Source organism: Abramis brama (genome assembly GCF_963993115.1).
Source record: "Abramis brama genome assembly, chromosome: 14".
NCBI classification, from domain to species: domain Eukaryota; kingdom Metazoa; phylum Chordata; class Actinopteri; order Cypriniformes; family Leuciscidae; genus Abramis; species Abramis brama.
The window spans coordinates 13,037,467-13,058,728 of record NC_139976.1 but is presented as its reverse complement, the minus strand read 5'-3'; the positions used below and the strand labels follow the sequence as shown (position 1 = coordinate 13,058,728).

Genomic DNA, 21,262 nt, shown 5'->3' with positions numbered 1-21,262 from the left:
AATGAATTCAGGTAGTAGCTCATTAGTCATTCACAAATAACACGCACACATACATTTCCAGAATGCCTCCTCGCAATGCTTTCCCCCAACCAATCTTTCTCACTCTCCCTCTATCCCTCTCCTTTCCTCTCTCTCTCATCTCCCCTCCCACTCTATGCTAGTGCGTAGCTTTCTCTCTCTCTCTCTCTCTCTCTCTCTCTCTCTCTCTCTCTCTCTCTCTCTCTCTCTCTCTCTCTCTCTACCCCTTGTAGGCATGCACTCTGTCAGTGGAGGAGAGCGTTTCGAAATCCAGCTGTAGCTCAAAGTGATCGCCTCCTTGGGCATATCCATTTAAGAGGATTCTGCCCTATTTTCCCTAGTACCACTTTCTTTGGTTGTTCTGAACCTGTAGGAATTTTTTTTCTTTTATCTGTCACTCAGGTTTGTGATATAGTGAGTGTTCTGCTGAAGAATAACAGAAGTTTTTCTTACATGGCTGAAGCACCTGCCTATCTCATTTGTGCTTTTTTATTGACGTGATCTGTGTGTCCTAACACACGACAGAGCTTAAGTAATTTCTTTTTGGTCCACTGGAATTTTTTTTTATTTTGCCATTCAAGGATTTCTTGCTGACAACGTGGTAGGAGTCCCTGAGTAAACTCGTCAGAGAAATCATGAGTTGGACTCATTGTAAATGCTAAACGTCTGTCTGCTTGGAGCTACGCCATCTGTGGAATTAAATCAAGGTAAAGCATTATTTTTTCTTCATTACATTTGACTCTGGAGGTAATTTGTCCGAAATGCCCTAGCTGTTATGGTAGATAAGCATATTTCATTAATTTGAGGGTGCAATGACTCGTTTCATATATGAAATATTTAATTTGATGCTTAGTTATTAATCATTTGATAGAAATAGTTAATTAAAATCTGCAGACTTTAAAGCGGTTCTATCAAGAAGTGGGAAAGTTAAGCCACCTCTCAACTTAATTTTTCATTGATAGGAGTGGTGTGTTGTTGTTGTTTTTTTGTTTTTGTTTTTTAAGAATTTAAGGCACACTAAATGATATACAACCTTATCTACACCAAAGGTTACAATATTATTTTATTTTTTTAAATAATTATTTTATTAACAAAACAAGCCTTTTTAAAAGGAATTTAAGGCACATTAAACATGTCTAAGCTTGTACTATAAGTTAAAATATTGTTTTATACTAATTTTAAATAATTCTTTTATTTATAACTTACGAAACAAGCCTGTAATTGGAATTAAAGTCATATTAAAATGTTTGACCTAATATACAGCAATAGGAATTGAAGGTACACAACCAATTCAAATAAGATTTTAATGTCGTTTTTAGTTATTTTATTTAAACTTTTTAACCACTTTTGACCATGAATTCCTCTGTAGATATGACCACTGTGTCAATGGAGCCCATAGTGGCGATGGTGGAAAAGATTTCCAATGTCACCGAGCGTCCAGTAGAAGCTTCTACTGAAGACCTGGTTGCCACCTTCATCATTGGCACTATCCTGTCCCTAATGTGTCTGGTGGGTGTGTCTGGAAATATCTACACGCTCGTGGTCATGTGCCAGTCCATGCGCTCTGCTGCCTCTATGTACATCTACATCATCAACCTGGCACTAGCTGATCTGCTTTACTTACTAACGATTCCATTTGTAGTATGCACACATTTCCTAAAGGGATGGTACTTTGGAGACGCCGGGTGTCGGATCCTCATCAGCATGGACTTCCTTACCATGCATGCCAGCATTTTCACCTTGACTGTTATGAGCACAGAACGTTACTTCGCCGTACTCAAGCCTCTGGATACAGTCAAACGCTCTAAGAGCTACCGAAAAGCAATCGCCCTTCTGGTGTGGACGGCTTCGCTGATTCTCACCTTACCCATGATCATTAGCGTCCAGCTGATGACAGAGAGCTCCAAGCCAATGTGTCAACCCACACTGAGCCCTCTCTCATATAAAATCTACATCTCCTTTCTCTTTGGCACGAGCATTGTGGCTCCAGGGGTGATAATCGGGTACCTATACATATGCCTGGCACGGACCTACTGGATCTCCCAGACTGAGACTTTCAAGCAGACCAAGAAGCTCCCGAACCAGAAGGTCCTGTATCTGATCTTCACCATTGTGCTCCTGTTCTGGGCCTGCTTCCTACCTTTCTGGATTTGGCAGCTTCTTGGTCAGTTCCAGCCCACGCTGGATCTCTCCACCAAGGCCAAGCGTAACATTAACTATCTGACCACATGTCTGACCTACAGCAACAGCTGCATCAATCCGTTCCTCTACACCCTGCTCACCAAGAACTACAAGGAGTATCTTCGCAAGAGACAGAGGACTTGGACGGCTGGCAGCTACCTCAACCGACGGAACCGCTTCCAGAGGTCGCCCCGTCGCTCCTTGTCCTCCAGCAGTCAGCAGTGTACGGAGAGCTTTGTTCTCGCACATTCTTCTCGCACCAACAACAGCAGTCTCTGAGGTAGGTCCTTGACCTTGTCTTGTTGGCCTTCTATCGGAACTACATGCTGTTTTCCAGACAGTCTACTGTAAGTTGATGTGAAAGATAAAGATCCTGTCTGAATAAAACCAAATTTTCTCTAGTTTAGCTTCATCTTTGCTCTGTCCAGCAGGTCCGTTTTGAATCAAGCCAGGGCCAGACTGTTTTAGTTTTGTGGTCATAGATCTGATTTTCTGGTTGGCACGTGTCTCTGCAAAGGGCTACAGATGATATATGAGAACTTCAAATGCTTGATTAATCTTTTTTGGTTGCTTATTATTATTTTTTAAATTGCCTTGTTTAAAAAGTTCAAGAGTACACATATGACTAGATGCAGGTGAAGGAATGGAGAGACATTCAGAAAAAATTTTTTTGAGTAGGAGACAATTTATCATTTGATGAGTCACCATTCTGTTAAAGTGTATGAAAATCTTTCATTTATTCCATGCCTATAAAAAGATGTTATGTTTGCAATTTACAGATTTAAGTAGATCAAATGTATAAAAAAAAAAAAGCATTTTGAAACTAAGAACTATGATGTCACTTTTGTCTCAAGACAGTAATTGGTTCATAGATAATTGATCATAGTGCAATTGCAGGTCTGAATAAAATAGGCTACATGATAACTGGGTTCCACTGATTGGATCACATCACTAAATTACTCTCCAATCAGCAGACCTGCTACCCTCAAGATGATCTACATGATACTGAATGCCTGCATCTTATGAATGGCTGTAGACTGAAAGAATAAAGCTCTAACAAGGCTGGAATGGGCTATGAGGTTGAGTTAGGAAGAAAAATAAATTACTTGCAGTGTCTTTCTGCAATAATTCTGTCTGGAATCACTCAGGGAAAAAACAATAAAACTCCCACCAGATTAGAACTTTATCTAATCCTAATATTTATTTTAATTTCCCACCAAATGATAAAATTAAAAACAGAGGAGAGAAATGAGAGAGGGAAAAACATACAAAAGCTCTTTTCTATTATAGGCTATTTAAGCTCTCTCAGATCCAATTTGTGTTTCAGTGTGTCTTATTCAGCTTTGCACTTTGCTTCAGTGGAGTAAATTTTTGTCATTAGGTTTTCTTTAATGTCTACTAAATATACAACACGTAACATAATTGTAATATTGTTCATTAGGTCATCAGAATCTTTTTTTGTATCATAAATTCAAAATCTGCAATCATTCATTTTGAAAAGAGTTCAGTCTCCAAATGAATTGTACTAATTATTATAATGTAGGCAATTGAAAAAATAAAATAAAAGATCACAGCATGTTTATGGTTTATTTAATTTCTTTCTAATTTATGAAACAGACTTCTGAGCATCAGACAAACTACATAAGAACTACATAGTCTTTATTAAAAATAATCATAAATAGACTAAATCTCAGATAATATAATTATTTACTGAGAGCATCAGAACTCCACTTCACATAAATTGCAGCCTGATATTGTCATAACAATAATAATTTATTATTTTTACAAGCACTGTAAAAGCAAAAAATAAATACATAAATAAAATCTAAAAACATAAACACAAAAAGTACTGGAATGATATTTTGAAGAAAAAGTGCATAGTTATTTTTCACAGAGAAAAAGAAAAAGACGGGGACAAAACTTGAGAGCTGAATCATGGCAGTGATTCAATCGACTGTTTGATACCTTATCAAACAGTCGATTGAATCACTGCCATGATTACAATTTTATCACTTCCCAGGTCTATATAGTTTGTTGAGTTTCTTTTCTTTTTTCTTCTTTTTTATCGTATTTTGCTTGCATTGTCTAACTTTAGTGCACTACTGAGAGAGGAAATCATTTAGCAGAGCAATGTAAACATTTTTCTGAGCTCTTGCCTCTTGGGTGGATTTTGATAATCTGTTTTTGCTGGGCCATATGACCCACATTTAGGAAGTGATAGACATTGCCAGAAGGAAGACCTGTGTGTCCCTGTAGCTCTAAAAATAACCTGTCCTCTACAACAGCCTCTCCTGCAATGTCTCCATTTGGTGCAGACACTAAATCAACATTACACATACTGATTGCTCTTCCCTTGGGTTTAAATATTGATTCACTGACACTGAGGGTGTGATTGTTATAATTAGGAGGGTGACAAATATTACTTGTGCCTGGTTTCACAGACAAGACTTAAGCCTAGTCCCAGACTAAAATGCATGTTTGAGCTGTCTTAACAGAAAGCAATTATATTAGCATATGTCAATGCCATTGTTTTGTCTCAATATGCACTCCAGTAATGTTTTTTTCTAAGGCACATTTTAAAAAAAGCTACTTAAATGTCCTAATTTAACTAAGGCCTAATCCTGACTTAATATAAGCCCTGTCTGTGAAACCAGTCCCCAATGTCAAAATCACATGAAATATAATTCTGAATTCACTATGAGCTATTTCATATATTTGTATTTATTTATGTTCATCATATAATATATCATTTTATATGAACACCTTGTCTTTTTGTCAACAATTTTAATTTAATTATAAATGAATACATAACGTTCCCATGGCACTCTGCCAAACAACCAAAACGTGAAGGTCAACATTTACATTTAGAATTGCTACCTGCTGCTTATCTATTTTTTGCATAGTATATTTAGCTACATGAATAGCCTGTGACAGTAGAATGCAATTACCTGAATTTGCATCCATATAATCTTTTACTTAAGGCCTAGATAATAACTTAACAAAAGTCACATTTAGCATTCAAATCAAAAGGAAGCGCAAAGTCAAAGTGTCCCCAGCAAAGCCCTAATTTGCTAACTAAACTCACCTTGACAAAGTTATTATATAGAAGGTAAATAAAAGTTAAATAAAAAGGACCCCCTTAGTTGTTTCAATCTGGACACCAATCTTTTTCTGTCACCGAGTGAGAGACCTTATTTGTCTAGACGGTGGGCTGATTCATCTGGTACTGATCCAATAAGGATCCAAATCAATACATCTCATATATTCCAGGAGCTCTTCCAGACCATCTTGAGCCTAGCAAGAGATACTCCTGGCAGAACAATTGCATGATGATGAACTGTTATGATCTTTGAAATCCAAAAGTAAGAAGAATGGCACATATTTCTATCATTCTCTAAAAAAAATAGCCCTGGTTCTGTTTAGTAATCAATGTTGTGCCTGCCCCAAAAGCAGTAATCATACAGAGGTGGGTAGCATTTACTATAGTATTTCTTTGGAAATTGAAATTTTGGAATTTCACTTTTAAGAGTAGATTTATAGGTACAATATGTACGAAATTTGTAGTAAAAAATCCAAAAATCACTTGCACAGTGTGATATATTTCAACGCTTAGTTGTGTACTTATAATATCCCAAAAGTTCCCAAAGATTTTTAATTTAAGAGAAATTCCAATTTTAAATTATGGCTAGTCCCTGGTCATTGTCGCCTGTCAATGACGTAATATCCGTGTTATCCCTGGTTTCTGCTCGTTCTACCACAGTAACCATGGCGACAGATGTGGACAACTGCGTTACGTCTAGCGGTAGGCTCACGCTGTTGTTGTTTCGTTCAAGCAGACTTTGGGACAAAAGGAGAACTAAATCGAGGATCAATATCAGCGTGGCGTTTTCGAGATGCCGAGAGCTTCGCGTCCGCGACTAACTTCGACTTGACAGAGTCAAGGACAGAGGCTCCTGCATGCACTTTATTAGACAGGTGAGCAAATGTACATAAAACGAATCAATGTTATATATATATATATATGGTCCGAAGTAACAGCTACTTGAGTAGTTTTTACACTGGATACTTTTTTACCCTTACTCAAGTAACTATTAAGATTATTACTTTTACTTTGAGTAAATATTTCTATAAGTACTTGTACTTTTACTTGAGTATAATTTTTGGATACTCTACCCACCTCTGCAATCAATTGATTTATAATTCACATTTTCTACCCCGGTCGTGAGAGAAAAACAGGGTAATTCGTTACATTCTTTCTGAGAGCACTATTGGTAGCTGAAAGCATTATTATATTAGCCAAAGAATTTTGTAAATAAAAGCTCAGGGGATGGGGGAAGGATGTGCAGAACTTGACGGATTCTGCAGAAATATGCTGAGCTTTCCATGCAGGGCTAGTGATAACAGCTGTGAGTAGAGAGCTGGGCGAGTGAAATACAAATGCAGTGGCTGCAGAGAGATTTGAATGTTTAACGTTCTTTGGTAAAGAGTGAGTGAGTGAGATTCTTGTGCCGTGGGCTGTAATGAAAAAAAAAAAAAAACTAGGTAAACAGGTTAAAGAAAATGAGAATCAGCAGGTAGTGCATCAACATATGCCCTGACTACTGAATATGTCTTATACAGTTTTGATACTGCAAAGTCAGATTATGCCCCAGTTACAAATACATAATGCATTATACATACGCCACAGAGCTGCCTACATTAACTAATTCAAAACGACTGCAAGCGCAAACATTGCACAATTCTGGGTACGTCAGGATATCTGAAAGGTATGCATTTGTTTGCTATACACAACGCGGTTGCATCGTTTTGTATTCCGAGTCAATAGGTGTGGGTGTATAGGTTGTAATGGAAATGAATCAAGAAACAGGTTCACTGAAGACCTGTTAACGGCAGCAGTTTACTGACCGACCCAGGACAGCTGGCTGAGTTTATGAGGCCCCGTTGCTCTTGTGTTCATACTTATGAGGCCCTGTTGCTCTTGTGTTCATACTTGTAAATACCTATCCAGTGACACCGGTCTGGGCGTCTTATCTCGCACATAATGTATGTATGAACGCTCGTGAAAAATCCATTGTTCTGCATTATTATGATCTGTGCCTCTAGGTGGTATACTGGGATATCGATCACTATTTACAGGCCCACGGATTCCTTCTGTTCCACCATTGATCCGAGCACTGTAAATGTGTCAGGGTTTCCCCTTGAAGAGGACAGTGGTAAATGTGGTTTTCTCTGATGTTAGAGGGTCACAGAGTTCCATCACCCGGCAGGCTACCGCAGTATCCGTCTTACGAGGTGAGGTGAATGAGCTTCTACAAGGTCAGGCCATTACAGACAATTGACACCGCCATCACTCACTCAGCACCTTGCTAGTTTTAATGCACACATCTGTGCTAATGACTTTTTGTGAAGTAATCAGTGCGGCTCAGATCCCTTTCGTCTTTATCCTGTCAAAATGTACAGGAAACTCGGCATGCTGTGCCAAAATGACCAGCTCCTTCCCATAACCCTTACCTCTTTTACTTAAGAAACATTACAGACTTCTTAACTTTGCATCTATAAATATGTCCCCATTTTAGATGAAAAGAAACTATGAGTTTGTTTTATTCTCTTGATTATTCTGATATCCACTGGAGGTTTGCCATGTTAAGCTGAGAAGTTTACATGAAAGCTTTGGTTTTAGTGCTTTGGCAAGGCTTTGGCAATGTAAAAAAACAAACGCTTGAATGATTGATGTTTTAATAGTACTTCCTTGTGCCTGTTTTTTCCTGATGTTTTAAGATGATGAATGATAAATGTGATTCTAGGGTGAGAGATTACAGAGTGTACTACTCTGTCTGTGTTTTTTTTTTTCTTTCTTTTTTTTCATTTATCAAACAAAACAGATGTTGTACAAAAAGGAAAATGATTAAGGTTACAAAGGCAGGTATTATCTGCAAAAACCTTAACCATTTCCCCATAACTAAGCACAATTTTCCTGTCACAATTTTAAAATAATATTAGTATACATTACACAGTAATTATATTATATTATATTATATTATATTATATTATATTATATTATATTATATTATATTATATTTAATGCAAGAGAACTGCACCATGCACGGTGCTGATTTGTATACTTATTTTGGTAAATTATGTGCTAAAACAACATAGGCAGTGTATACAAGTTAAAGCAAAAAAAAACATTATTCATAATTTAAAAACGGCAAGCATAATTCATTCTGAGTAAATTCCCAGCATAATGTTCGACAAAGAAGTCGAAGAAGAAGAAGAAGCCCTTCAGTGCCTTAAGGATGTGTGCTGGGGGTTTTACTGCATGGGCTGATAATGGCAGATATCATATAAAAAGCATTTTGTCACACTGAGGTTTTGTACTCTCGACCACTTGGATAACTAAGGAATGTTCTTCAGAGCATGACTAAGCCTTTGAGACAAGGGCGTTACAATGGCAAGAGACAGATGAAAGAACAGGGATTAAAAAGATCAACAAATTGAGGCATTAGAGGTCAGATAGATCCATTAAGCATTATCTTTACTGACACTGAGCACAGAAACAGAATGTGAATGCAGCAAAGATATTAACCATCACAGACTTTAAACTAATATTCATTAACAGGTATACATTCTCATGTTAAATACATGCGTTTGATTATATTTCCCTCAGAAATCAGTTGTTGTTATGCAGTCCTGTTAATGATACACAAACATACCCCTAATGTTTGTTGTATCTATCCGAATTACTTAAAGCCAACCTTTTGGTTGCAAAAGCCTACAATTGATGAGAAAAGTCAGGGCTGGTAGTAATTACAAGCAGATGTTTAAAAAAAATAATAATGAGCAGATGTGATTCACTAAATTTGAGCCGCAAAAGTTCAGCACTGTTGTCATGAATCGTGCCGTTTCCATGCATTCACAACATCGTGTTGATTCTGTACAGGGATTCTTTATTAGAAGATTGTCACCACCAGATCTACCCCTGAAAATAAGTGAAAACGGACCTTGAAAGTTCCGAAATATTTACTTCTGGTGACCAGACAAACAGTATAAAATGAAGACATCATTATAAGCTTGTTAAAGAGGAGTAGCGGCATTCATATTCAATATTTGTTCAGTTTTACCTTAATTCTGTACAGTTTTTGTGAACATATATTTATAAAAAAATAAAAAAAATCTGTTCCCATTGTTACTAATAATGAAAACACTCTTTTTAGCCCACCTCACTCCACATACCTGTGTAAGTTTAAGTCTTTAAAACATTTAAGAATGATTTAGACTAAACAAGTGTGATTGACATTGTGGATAGTTCTGTGTGAATATATATTGCAAGGCTGTTTGTACAAGGAAAAGAAAATACACAGTGGATGCAATGGGGCAATTGCTTTTATTTGCATTTTTCTAATTAAAACAAACAAAATAATCTGCAGATTACAGAGCGGTTTGAGAAGAAATATCTGGCAATCCACTCATACTGTTCTAGAATGGATATTTAGCCTGTGCATTGCTTTGAAATGCAAGCTTTTGATATGCAAAGCTTGGAACTGTTCTTCTGGAACTGTTTTAGTTGGCAGAGATGAAATATACGAATAACTAATTGGCCAATTTTTGTCTGAAATTTAAGTTATGACATAAATGACTTGTTTATGGAACTGTTACATAAAACAATGCCACAATACTATACTGATCTTTTTTATATAATTAATTACATTTAATATTTTTTGGGTTGTTTTTGCTTGCAAACTTTACTCCTTATGTTCTCTCAGAGCTGTGTGTGCCTTTTCCTGGCATAACATTTGCTTACTGCAATAGCTGAGGAGTATATTGTGTTAGCCAAGATGTGTGAGTTTCCCAATGCCATGTGAAACCCTCAATGAGGGACTGGATAACAGGGTAATTTGATCCACAAAGCATCAGTAATGAAATAGCACATCAGCTCTGTCCCTCTGTTTTCTGCATTCCACAGGTGTAAGGCAATTAAAACAAAGATTCAGAGTAGTAGGGTGTATTTACAGAATCAAATTATTCTATGTTGTGCAAAAATATGGTACACTGTGTGCTGACCTTGATCTTGATCTTGTCTTGTCTTTGTCTGCAAGTGCATGGCCATGTCTGTACAGTCATTATGAAACACATAACAATACTGCTGATGCCCCCTGATCTTTCTGTGTTGCAATGTCGTTTTACTCCCTTAAAGCGATAGTTCAACCAAAAACTAACCCTCATGCTGTTTCAACTTTCTTTCCTTTGTGGAACATAAAATAATATATTTTGAGAAATGTCAGGTTTTTGTTGTTTTTTTCAATGCAATATAAGTCTGTGTTAACAAAAATGGTTTATCTTCTTTTGTGTTCTGCAGAAGAAACGAAGGAACGAATCCAAAACACCCAAGACAATGACGAAGCAAAACTTCTATAAATGCATGTTTTACCTGATTTTTTTTTTCTTATCTACTTTTAAAGTCACCTTAGTGTACTTGAGAACTCTAGCAAACTTTGAAATGGTTCTATTTTGACACTTCTGTATCCCAGAAACGGAATGTGAAATTAGATTGTGTTTGACCTTAAAGGTGCTGTAGGCGATTCTCCTGCTGTAGGGTTTTCCTTATTCTTTCCATCTTAGCCACCGCCATAACTTCAGCCACAAGCCCTTTCTCCCAAACTTCTATAGACGTGACTGCAAACCTAAATGAGCATCTGACAAAACTTTCAGATTTACATACCTTTTATTGCTTGTAGCTTCATTGCTTTGCATCTGGTTAGGACGCTGTGTGGTGTCGTCACCGAGACAAGTTGATTCCTCATGACATCTATTTCTGTGCTATCTGTGAGGAAGTAGGGACATCTTATGTATGGTGTTCCAAAAAGCCACTTACAGCACAAATAAAGACACATATAACAGTCTCAAGAGGCAAAAGTCACTTCCTGCTATTTCTTAACAGTTACTATTTCCCATTGGCAACTTCTTAGGGCTTTCTGGAAGTTGAAAATTTGGCTGATGGCTCTAGTAACATGCATTAACACATCCATACACACACTCACACCTCATAATTTTACCATAATCTATCTCTACGGCCCATGCTGTGAGTTTCTCTTTCCCCAAAGATCAGAGCAGTGAAGCTGCAGCTTTCGGGCTTGTTTTGAATGGAAAGGAAGTCCTTGAAGGTGTTGCAGCTGAACTTATGGGGATCAGCAGGGTGAGCCAATAATTAGAGTTATGTGGAGTGTCCGGGAGGAGCGGAAAGAGGAAAACTGTGAGCTGGGACAATGCCGCAGTGCAAGCTTAGGGCAGGGAACACAGGATAGGGCAGGGTGTCTCTTAGGAGAGTTATAGCTCCACACTGATTCCAGGTGCTGCGCGCTGAGTGGTTTTGTTTTTTTAAGTGCTCGGAGAGGGAGGGCATTGCCGCAATGGGTATTCTCTCAGGTGCTAGAACCATTAAGGCAGCAGGAACTCAGATATGATATATGGTCTTGATGCACAATCCAAGAAAGACAAATAAAGTCTCTGCAAACAGCCTTTGTGTGGCCTTCTGGCCTTTGAGATTCAATGGGGAAAAAAGAAGCTGGATTGGACAATGATGATTGTCCTGCGATCGTGCTCTCTGTAGTTAACTTATAAACACATTGTCCTCTGTAAAATGACTGTTGTTGCAGAACAAATCACTTGTTTAATTGTTCTGGACTGCTTGTTTATGTTCGCTAAGAACATCAGTTTAGTTTATCTCAGCTGGAAGTAAAAGGTTTTGCAGGCTCAGTGGTTTATGTAATTGTAGCCTATATTAAGATTTCCCATCTTTTTGGACCCCAGTGTCGAAATTGCAAGAGATTGGAGACCTTCATTATAAATGATCTTGAGGGTGAATCGTGGCTTATGGAGCTGGTTTATCTGTGCATTTATTTGTGTGCCTGTACTTCAGCCTTGAAAGGATAATGGGAAAAGCGAATGCATTTTTACACTGACACTGAATAACAGCTGTATACTGTCTAAGCCACATGGTCTCTAAACTGATAATCACAGTGGAATAGAGATTATTCATTTGCACAGAGGGACTGTGGTCTTCTGTGGTATTGCCGAATGTGATTTGCATGATAAATCTAAAGGGATAATCATGTATGGGGGAAGTCTGAACACACAGTTCACACTTTAACTCACTTCCTGTTAGATGTCACTTTACAGGACCATGAGATAGCAGGCTGGCTTAGAATCGTCACAACTTTAATACTGCCTCATACTGATACTGATCAGTATAGTTCCCTTTTTATCAGTAACTACAATGTTATGTCGACTGACAAATGGGGTCTCACTTGGGAGCCCCAATCATCTCTGAGTTTTAGAAAAATGGTCAATGCAATTGGCATGTGGAATTTACATGCCAAGTCACTCCCCCATACATGCGGGGATATAAGATGGTGGCACGCATCCACTCATTCAGATTTTGACTTTGGAGCTGAGTGTTTGCATGCTGCGATCACTCTTTCCAGTCACCTGTAAAGAAGAGCGTTCTCAGAAAGAGCATGCAACAGAGGAAAGGGCGGTGAAAGGGTGCATTCAGCTGTGTTTCGCCATTCAAAAAAGAGCATTTGCACAATTAAGTGCAGCGATCCCCCCTGAGCGTTTTGCCGCAAAATAATAGATTTTCCTAAAAGAGCAAGCAGGGGTGGTGAGCATCTTTTTAAAGATTTTTTCAGTCCATGTGTTTCTGGATGTGATCATCTGATGGACACGATCGCTGTCTTACATGTCTGGGCCTCGAACATGCTGAAATGGCGTTCGTGGATTGTTCATGCTCTACACTGCGAGAGCATGACCTTGTTGGCATTGCAGACGCGACTCTCCTTTGTGAAGGCAAGAGTCCCCTCTGCTGTTACCCAGCCCATTGCCACTGCACAAGGCAGAGCCGTGAATCTGGTTAACACACTGGGAGACCTGAGGGTTACAATCGGAGCGTTCCATTAATGTAGGAACTGCGCACAGCGACTGACCTCGCGGCACCTTACTGTCCCACCCGGTCCTGGTTCTCTGACCTGATGCTCCTCTCGACAGCCCCTCTGTGGCGGATTCCCCTGAGGAAGGACCTTCTTTCTCAGGGACGGAAATCTGGAACCTCCAAGTGTGGCTTCTGGATGGGACATGGAGGACCAGCAGTGGCAGACACCATCACTCAAGCCAGAGCTGAGTAGAGTCTGTTTGCTGAGTAGTATTCTTCTCGGCAGAAAGACCCCCAGAAATGCCCGATCAGCTCTGTGCTTACCTTCCTGCAAGAGAGGTTGAAGAGGAGGCTGTCCCCCTCCTCCTTTAAGGTGTATGTTGCCAGGCCTTTTCAGTCAGCGAATCATGCCTTGAGTTTGGGCTGGCCCTTCCTAATGTGGATCTCACTTGGAGACCCCAGCACGTATATGTGCCCAAAGTTTCCACCACTCCTTTTAGGGGCCAGATGGTGAACTTGCAAGCGCTGCCTCCGGAGGATGCCTCCGAGGCATTACTGTGTCCCGTTTGCACCCTGTGTATTAATGTGGACCGCACGCAGAGCTTCGGAAGCTCTGAGCAGCTCTTTGTCAGCTTTAAAGGTCAGCAAAAGTAAAAGGTTGTCCCACTGGATAGTGGATGCCATTGCCTTGGCGTACCAATTCCAAGGCGCGCCATGCCCCACTCGGAGTGTTGCCTCCTCCTGGGTTTTGGCAGACGGTTTTGGTACGAATGCCTTCTTTGTTTTCCAGGTGAGTTCCCCACTTGGCGAAACCTGGATTGAGTTTCATCCGATCATCTTTCGGCAGTCAGATGCGGCGGACGCATCCAACACCAGGCCCAGTACTCGAGCAATATCTCGCCCTTGTACTGGGCAAGATGCCCCATATGCTGCGATTCTTCTTTGGTAATCCCATATGTGTATTCTTCCACCATACGGTTTCCCTAATGATAAACCCAGTCACTAATCAGCGACAGTCCTACAGTCCTACATTTTTATAATAATAAGAATTTTGTGATGGATGTTGCAGATTTTAAGTTTCATATAAAAACTATTTTAACAGCATTTTGACAATTATTTTAGAATTATTATGCATGTAGTTGTTATGACCTTGTAAAGATTGTTTTGTGACACTGCAGGACTATTTGAAATTAAATAATAAACACAAAAAGGGATTTTAAGTGGTGAAAAACTAGTCAAAACCCCTAAAATATACACTCCTTTCATAAACGTATTTAAATATGTATCTAAAATATTCATAGGGATTAAAAGGATGTTCATGGACATGTTGTGCGTCAACTATCTATACTCTAAATTTCAAACAAAACACCTGATGATGTTTAAAAAAATGTCGATGTCATTTGTCAACAACCCATTAAAACTGTATTGAACATCTGCACAAGCATAAATTAATAAATAAATAAAGTAATGAATTAATGTTATTATTCTGTATTTTCTATATGCTCTACCTTACACTGGTATACATAATGTAGAAGAAGGGAAAGTAATTAATTCATTACACCCATATGGCTCTGTGATAATCTCCTAAATAAAGACACTGATTTGAAAGCCACTGATTCGTGGGTTTTCACACTGAAATATTTAGTGAGAGAGCTTCTTTATGGCCTGTGAATTTCGTTAGTGTGTCCTTGCAGGAGAAAGTGACCTAGAGAGAGGTGTCAAGCAGCTTTATAAAGGAATGTGGTTCTCGTGCCCTCTGGCTCAGATCATATTGCAGGCTTATGTCATGTTCCCCTGAGATATGCTCTTCAATTCACAGCTGACTGTCTCCTCGGTGGTCAAAGTCCTGAGGCATCCCAATAATCACTCACCCCTTAACAAAATACATCACAAAGCCACATAACACTTGCTATAATAATTACATCTGTACTAAATTTGGTTTCCAGAGTATTCCAGTGAACATTATTAGTGGAATATTCCGAACATTTGTCTCGGTTAAGAGCTCCGCTTAATTTGCTCACGCCTCATTTATTCAATTACATACTTGCAGGGGTTAAATTGGGATTTTGGAGGTGAGTGAACCTTCTAATGAAAAAATATGACATGATAAAATGTTTCTAAAAAAACTAAATGTGCTACGCTGAACTCACTTGTAATAGTACTATACAGTGTATATATATATATATACAAATCTTACTGACCCCAAACTTTTGAACTGTAGTATATATGGTAGCAAAAAAATGTATAAAAAAAGATTAAAATAAATTATTTACATACAAAAATCACCTACATGTGCTATTACTCTTGCTTTAGACACAAGCAGTCCAAATATATCTCTTTTTTTCAATCAATTGTGTGGGAATGCCTTTGTTTGGCACTAACTTGATGTAACTTGTACATAATAGCAGTTACCTTTTACAAAACATCAGCTTTTTAACTCTTTCTTGGGTGGTCTTGTGTGTTCAATGTTTAAAAAACACTTTTGACTGCCTGCTGTTAATTCTGACTGGATGCCGATGAGAAAAATACACTCTAAAAAATGCTGGGTTATTTTAACCCAATGTTGGGTCAAATATGGACTAACCCAACGTTGGGTTAAAAATGCAATTTAAAAATGGACAAACCCAGACGTTTTTAATGTAACCACTGCAATTTGTCCATTTTTAAATTGCATTTTTGTCCATTTTTGATTTTGTCCAAAATGCAATTTGTCCATTTTTAAACTGCATTTTTTAACCCAACGTTGGGTTAGTCCATATTTGACTCAACATTGGGTTAAAACAACCCAGCATTTTTTAGAGTGTAGGATTTTCAGTCATATTAGTTTAGACTTCCTGTTCAATATATATATACAGTATATATATTAATAATGTGAATATTAGTTCCATAATGATTGTTTTACAAATAGATTTGTATGCTACCCAACAATGATTTATAAGAAACAGGGGACGTCTAGAAAACATCTGAAATTATCTTTCCCAATGATTTGGATAAATGCCTAAAGAAAGTGATGGCGCAGACTGCTTCAGACTAGCCGTTACACACTAGACTGCATGTAGGCAATAGGTTAGATTGCTCAAGAAACTTGCCAAACATCCTACAAAGATAATGATTGAAGGTGAACCCTAAACTAAAAACATACGTAGGCAAGCACACACACTATAAGATCTGCTACTGGCTGAACAAAAACACCATGTGTGAGTATCAGTGGGGGCCTGGCTGATGCAAGGCGTATTAAAATCTGTTCATAAGGTTGAACTGGTGCCTGAATTTTGTTAATTAGATCTTCTCTGGATTCCTATACGGCAAAAGGCAGCCAGCCAGTGCAACTATTGAATGAAACAAACTAAGTGGCATTACATAACATCAATAGGCTTACGCTTTTGGCTTTAAAGTTCCTATTTGTAATATGATAAAACTGCATTTCAATGAGGAAATTTAAGATGATAAAATCATGCCATGACAGTGGCTGTGTCCCAAATAACACACTTGACATGTTCTTGCAGATCTTGAGATGTTTATCACAGGAACTGAAGGGTGTCCCATTTGTCATCTTATGTTTCAAAAGAGTGCTCATGACTGTTGCCCTTGCGACTGCTATACGCCCTTTATGCACACTTCAGCCGAGCATGCAATGATGCTGACAATGCATTCAGACTACTTTCTTTTTATATGTGACAGTTTATGTGCCTTTGTCACTAGACAAAATGTAGACTTTAAGGGCTGAAAGGGTTTAGGGTAGTATATAGCACAAAGTTTTAAAAATGACTTAAAATGTTTATTTTATTCACCAACACATTGTTCCAAACCTGTATGACTTTCCATCTTCTGTGGAACATAAAAGAAGATATTATGAAGTATGGATGGATTTTGACATAATGAAAGTCAGTGGGGTCCAATGCTGTTTTTATTTCTTCAGTATCAGGGGAATTTTTTTTTTATTATTATTCGTAATTACTATTTTGTAATCAGAAATGACTTTCAGAAAATTAATTTAGATTGGATTAACCACTGGATGATTCAAAGTGAATTAAAAAAGAATGCTTGTAAAGAGTTTTAATGTAATGTGATTTTGCTCAGTTTAAAAAATAAACAAGTTGCCTGCTTTAAAGTCATGTCTGGTTTTGTCATAATGACACCTGAATGGAAACACACTTGTTTTGCTGACTTTTAACGTCTTCAGTTGTGAACAATTTAGTGGGTTGTACAAAAGAGACATTATTCACATGCGGAATATTCACACTTGATCCTGTAAAAAAGTTGAATGAAAAGCATGATCAGTTATAGCCAGATCTCCAAGGGTTACACATGATTTATCTTATCCAACTTTACTTGGACTGGCCAAAAAAAAGAAGAAGGCCTTTTTCATTACAGGTTCTGCAATGTTAATCACAGATGTGCTCTTTCTGTGAATGCCTCGATACTGCCTTTTATTTCCTGCATCCTTAGTAATTATTCAGAGCACCTGTGGTGTGAATAAATCGTTTCGGTTGTGAGTAAACCTGAGTTGGAAATATTTGAATGGTACCTCTTGAACTAATTAAGATTTTGTTTGATGTAGGTTAGGTTGCAAACATATAATTTGTTCAAAGCTGTTTACCAGAAACCGCTTATGATGGAGTTATCATCCAATCCGTTATCTCCTCTGAGCATTAAAAGCCCTGACCTCTGAAGAAATCACCTGTGGTCTTTAAGAGCAGGTGTTCCAATTAGCATCCATCCATTCTATGCACTTGAGACATTATGCCATGGAAAAATCACTAATGAAAAAAAGTTTTCAGAGCAATGGTTTTTTATGGCAAGCATTAGTTTAAAAGGACACAGAGAACATGGCCATGTGATGACATTATTGTTTCATTTAAAAGTAAAGAGTAATTACATTTTATTCTTCACCAAAGCATGTGTGCGACTGTGTAACAACCTGAGATTAATTAGAAGGACATCTGTAAAGCTGCTTGGAGATCTTAATTATTTCCACTTGCGTTTCAATCGTATATCCTGGAGAAAAGACAAACAGTATTTAATTATTCGATTTGGTCTTATCATGTGTTCTTTTTTCCCCAAGGGTATTTTTTCTGAAATAGTCATATATTACTTTCCACTTGTGTTACTGAACCCTGTCTTTGTTTTGCACGGTTAAGTATGTGACGTCATCTTGCTTATTGAAGGGTGGCACGTAAGTAATTGTGTGCAAGCAAGTGTGCTGCTGTGTTTCCAGTTTTACTGCAACTGTTGGACAGAATCAGAACCGGAACAAATACAAATACGGAACCCTGAGAGCTCAGCCGAATCCTTCAACCTTGAATTTTGATGAGAGTCAGGTAATTTATACAGAATGCCAGCACATGCAATCATGCTTTATAAATGTCTATTTTAAAGCAACAAATACTAAATGAAAGTACATACGACTGTGGAATAACCAGAATGTGAAAGAAACAACTTTTGAAAAGTAGACAACTATTATGTAAGTACTGAGTGTTTTAGTGAAGTATGACCCAGAAAGGTTCTCGCTAGGGTATTTTGTTGCCTTCATAATGATGTAAGATCTATTAATGCAGCAGTTAAGTAGAAACAATTATTTTATTCCAGATCCAGAATGGTGTAAAAAATCTGGATGCAAGTTTTATGCTCTATTTTCTGCTCTCAATACTTACAGGAAAGGAATTCACATAGGAAGGAAGATGGAAAGAACACCCCAAATTTCCACCAGTGTGTATTTGTGCCTTTTATGGCAATGAACAAATTGAACCTACTGTTCTCATTTTTGGGGTCGGTAAGATTTTTAAAATGTTTTTGAAAGAAGTCTCTTACGCTCACAAAGCCTGTATTTATTTAATCAGAAATATAGTAAAACCAGTAATACAGTGAAATATTATTACAGTTTAAAATAACTGACTACATTGTCACATGATCCTTTTTTACTATCATCAATGTTGATAACAGTTGTGTTGCTTAATATTTTTTTTGAACACTTGATACATTTTTTTCAGGATCCTTTCATGAACAGATAGTTCAAAAGAACAGCATTTATTTAAAATAAATAAAATAACTTCAATGAAAAACTATTGAATTTTAAAACTTTGGATTATTGTCTTAAAAAAATCTTATATTAGTTTTACTTCATTTAGAAGACTTTTGGACTCTACCATATATTATGAGATAACTGACAGACTGATGTTTTTTAGTAGATACTTCCTCACCAAAACAATTTGCACAAAGCACATACATAGCCATTACCATCACAGATAACTCATTTTGGCTCAATAGCTTGCTCAGTTAAGCCTAAAATGGGCTTAGTGGGTTTAGACGCATTCTGCCCAGAGGTTCTGTTTAAATGAGGTTGGAAATTTAGCCGTTCTGACAGTTATAAATGAAGAGTAGTGCAAAGTGATTACAATAGTTAATGTAAAATATTTATTTGATTTTTGTTGTTGTTGTGATTGAAAACTGAAGTTCACTTCTCAAATCCTCTCAACAGTGTATAAGATGTTGCAGAGTTATGATAAACAGAAAAGGCACATTTCTGATGAAGCACCTCTAATCCTGCATCAAGATGCATCGCTTCCCTCTTATAGGGCAGTTAAAGGTTGTCCCTGTCAGCTGGTATTTTTGCTCAGACATGGATTAAAAAATTATCATTGACGAATACGTTGTGTGCTCTGTTACCCGCGGCCTGCCTTTCAACTGCGGCAACCTACAGCAGACTAATTGCCAAGGCTGTCTCACTGGAGCAATCTGAGGTGAAGACCCTTGCTCAAGGGTCCTGTTGTGATTGAGAACACAATGTGTCCCCAGTGTTATTTCAACCTCACAATGATACTTAACCGTCCAACTACCTCTGACTCTCTGGATGATGTGTGATCAGTTTTTCCTCAGGCACTTCAACATTTCTTTAATATGTTGAAGTCTGTTAAAGATGATGTCCATCATATTGAAAACACTGCAGATAAATGTCAGAGCTGATGCTAAATACCTCTGGTATTTTAAACTCAGCATATTACATTTTATTTTGAAAATATAGTGCATAAAGATCAGTATGGAAGCTTGTTTCCGTCACTGAATAAAAAATAAAAAAGGTAATTGCGACTTTTTATCTCACAATTCGGACATTTTTCTCACAATCGCGAGAAAATCGAAATTCAGAATTCAGACATAAACTTGCAATTCTTAGAAACATTCTGAATCTTTTTTTCCTCAGAACTGGACTTTATAACTCGCAATTGCGAATTTATATCTCACAATTATGAGTTTATATCTCGCAATTCTGAGAGAAAAAAAAGGCAGAATTGTGAGATAATTTCTTTTAAATTGTTTTATTCCGTGGCAGAAACAAGCCTCCATCAGAAATGTCCAAACACTTTAATAGCAAAAAATATATAAGAATAAAAAAATCCTTCCAATATTGGTTTGTCAAATTCTGCACACAGAGGAGTGTGTGTATCGGGCATGTTTTTGTGTTTATAGATTGTGTATAGTGTCAGCATGTCTGTATACTACAGATGGAGCTAATTGAGGGAATGAGTCACAAAGGGGAAGTAACAAAGATCATACATTAGTGCCCGGGGTTCACTCGTTTGATGCATTTTTCCTCACCTTTTCCTCACCTTCCACACATCATCAGTACAAGACATGATAGGGGAGTGTGAAAAACACAACCCCCCCCTTCAAGATTCATGAAATGCATTTCTTTTTTTCTTTAAAGAAAAAAGAGGTAGTGTTTCCATGCCTTGCCACAAAAATAACTAAGGAAATGGAAACTAGGGGAAAATATCTTCCTCTGATCTCAGTGGCAGGGACTTCACTGCAAGGTTTACTTACACAGAAAACACAGTGGCACTGGTGTGCACACACTACTGCCCATTCACCCGTTGTTTTAGCTGCTGTTCACTGAACTAGCCATAATCAGGACTTCAGCAGAGACACCTGATCCAGAACTTTACATTATCCATTCATGAGATGCATCCAAAAGGACCTTGCAGGATTTGTCCATGAAAAAAGCAGTCAATGCCCTTAAAAGCATCTCATTTCTATAATAAATAATTGATAAAACATACTGGAACATATTTTATTTTATCATGAAGGGAATGAGTGGATTTTACATTTTAAATGAAGCAAGACAAATAGTTGATTTATATG

General features: G+C 37.7%; 1 protein-coding gene across 2 annotated transcripts in view; it reads left to right on the top strand.

Annotated features, from left to right (window-relative positions):
* Window positions 1–265: 265 nt before the first annotated feature.
* uts2r (urotensin 2 receptor) overlaps window positions 266–21,262 on the top strand; it is a 29,009-nt gene continuing 8,012 nt past the window's right edge. Inside the window, exons 1-3 of one of the 2 annotated variants that reach the window (XM_084135901.1) lie at window positions 266–725; window positions 1,388–2,479; window positions 6,036–7,025. In XM_084135901.1, the coding sequence (XP_083992027.1) occupies window positions 674–725; window positions 1,388–2,478 (1,143 nt within the window). In that variant the 5' untranslated portion in view covers window positions 266–673 and the 3' untranslated portion in view covers window position 2,479; window positions 6,036–7,025. Of the gene's footprint in view, window positions 726–1,387; window positions 2,480–6,035; window positions 7,026–21,262 lie in introns of those variants that run through there. The other variant, XM_084135900.1, reaches the window with a different exon arrangement.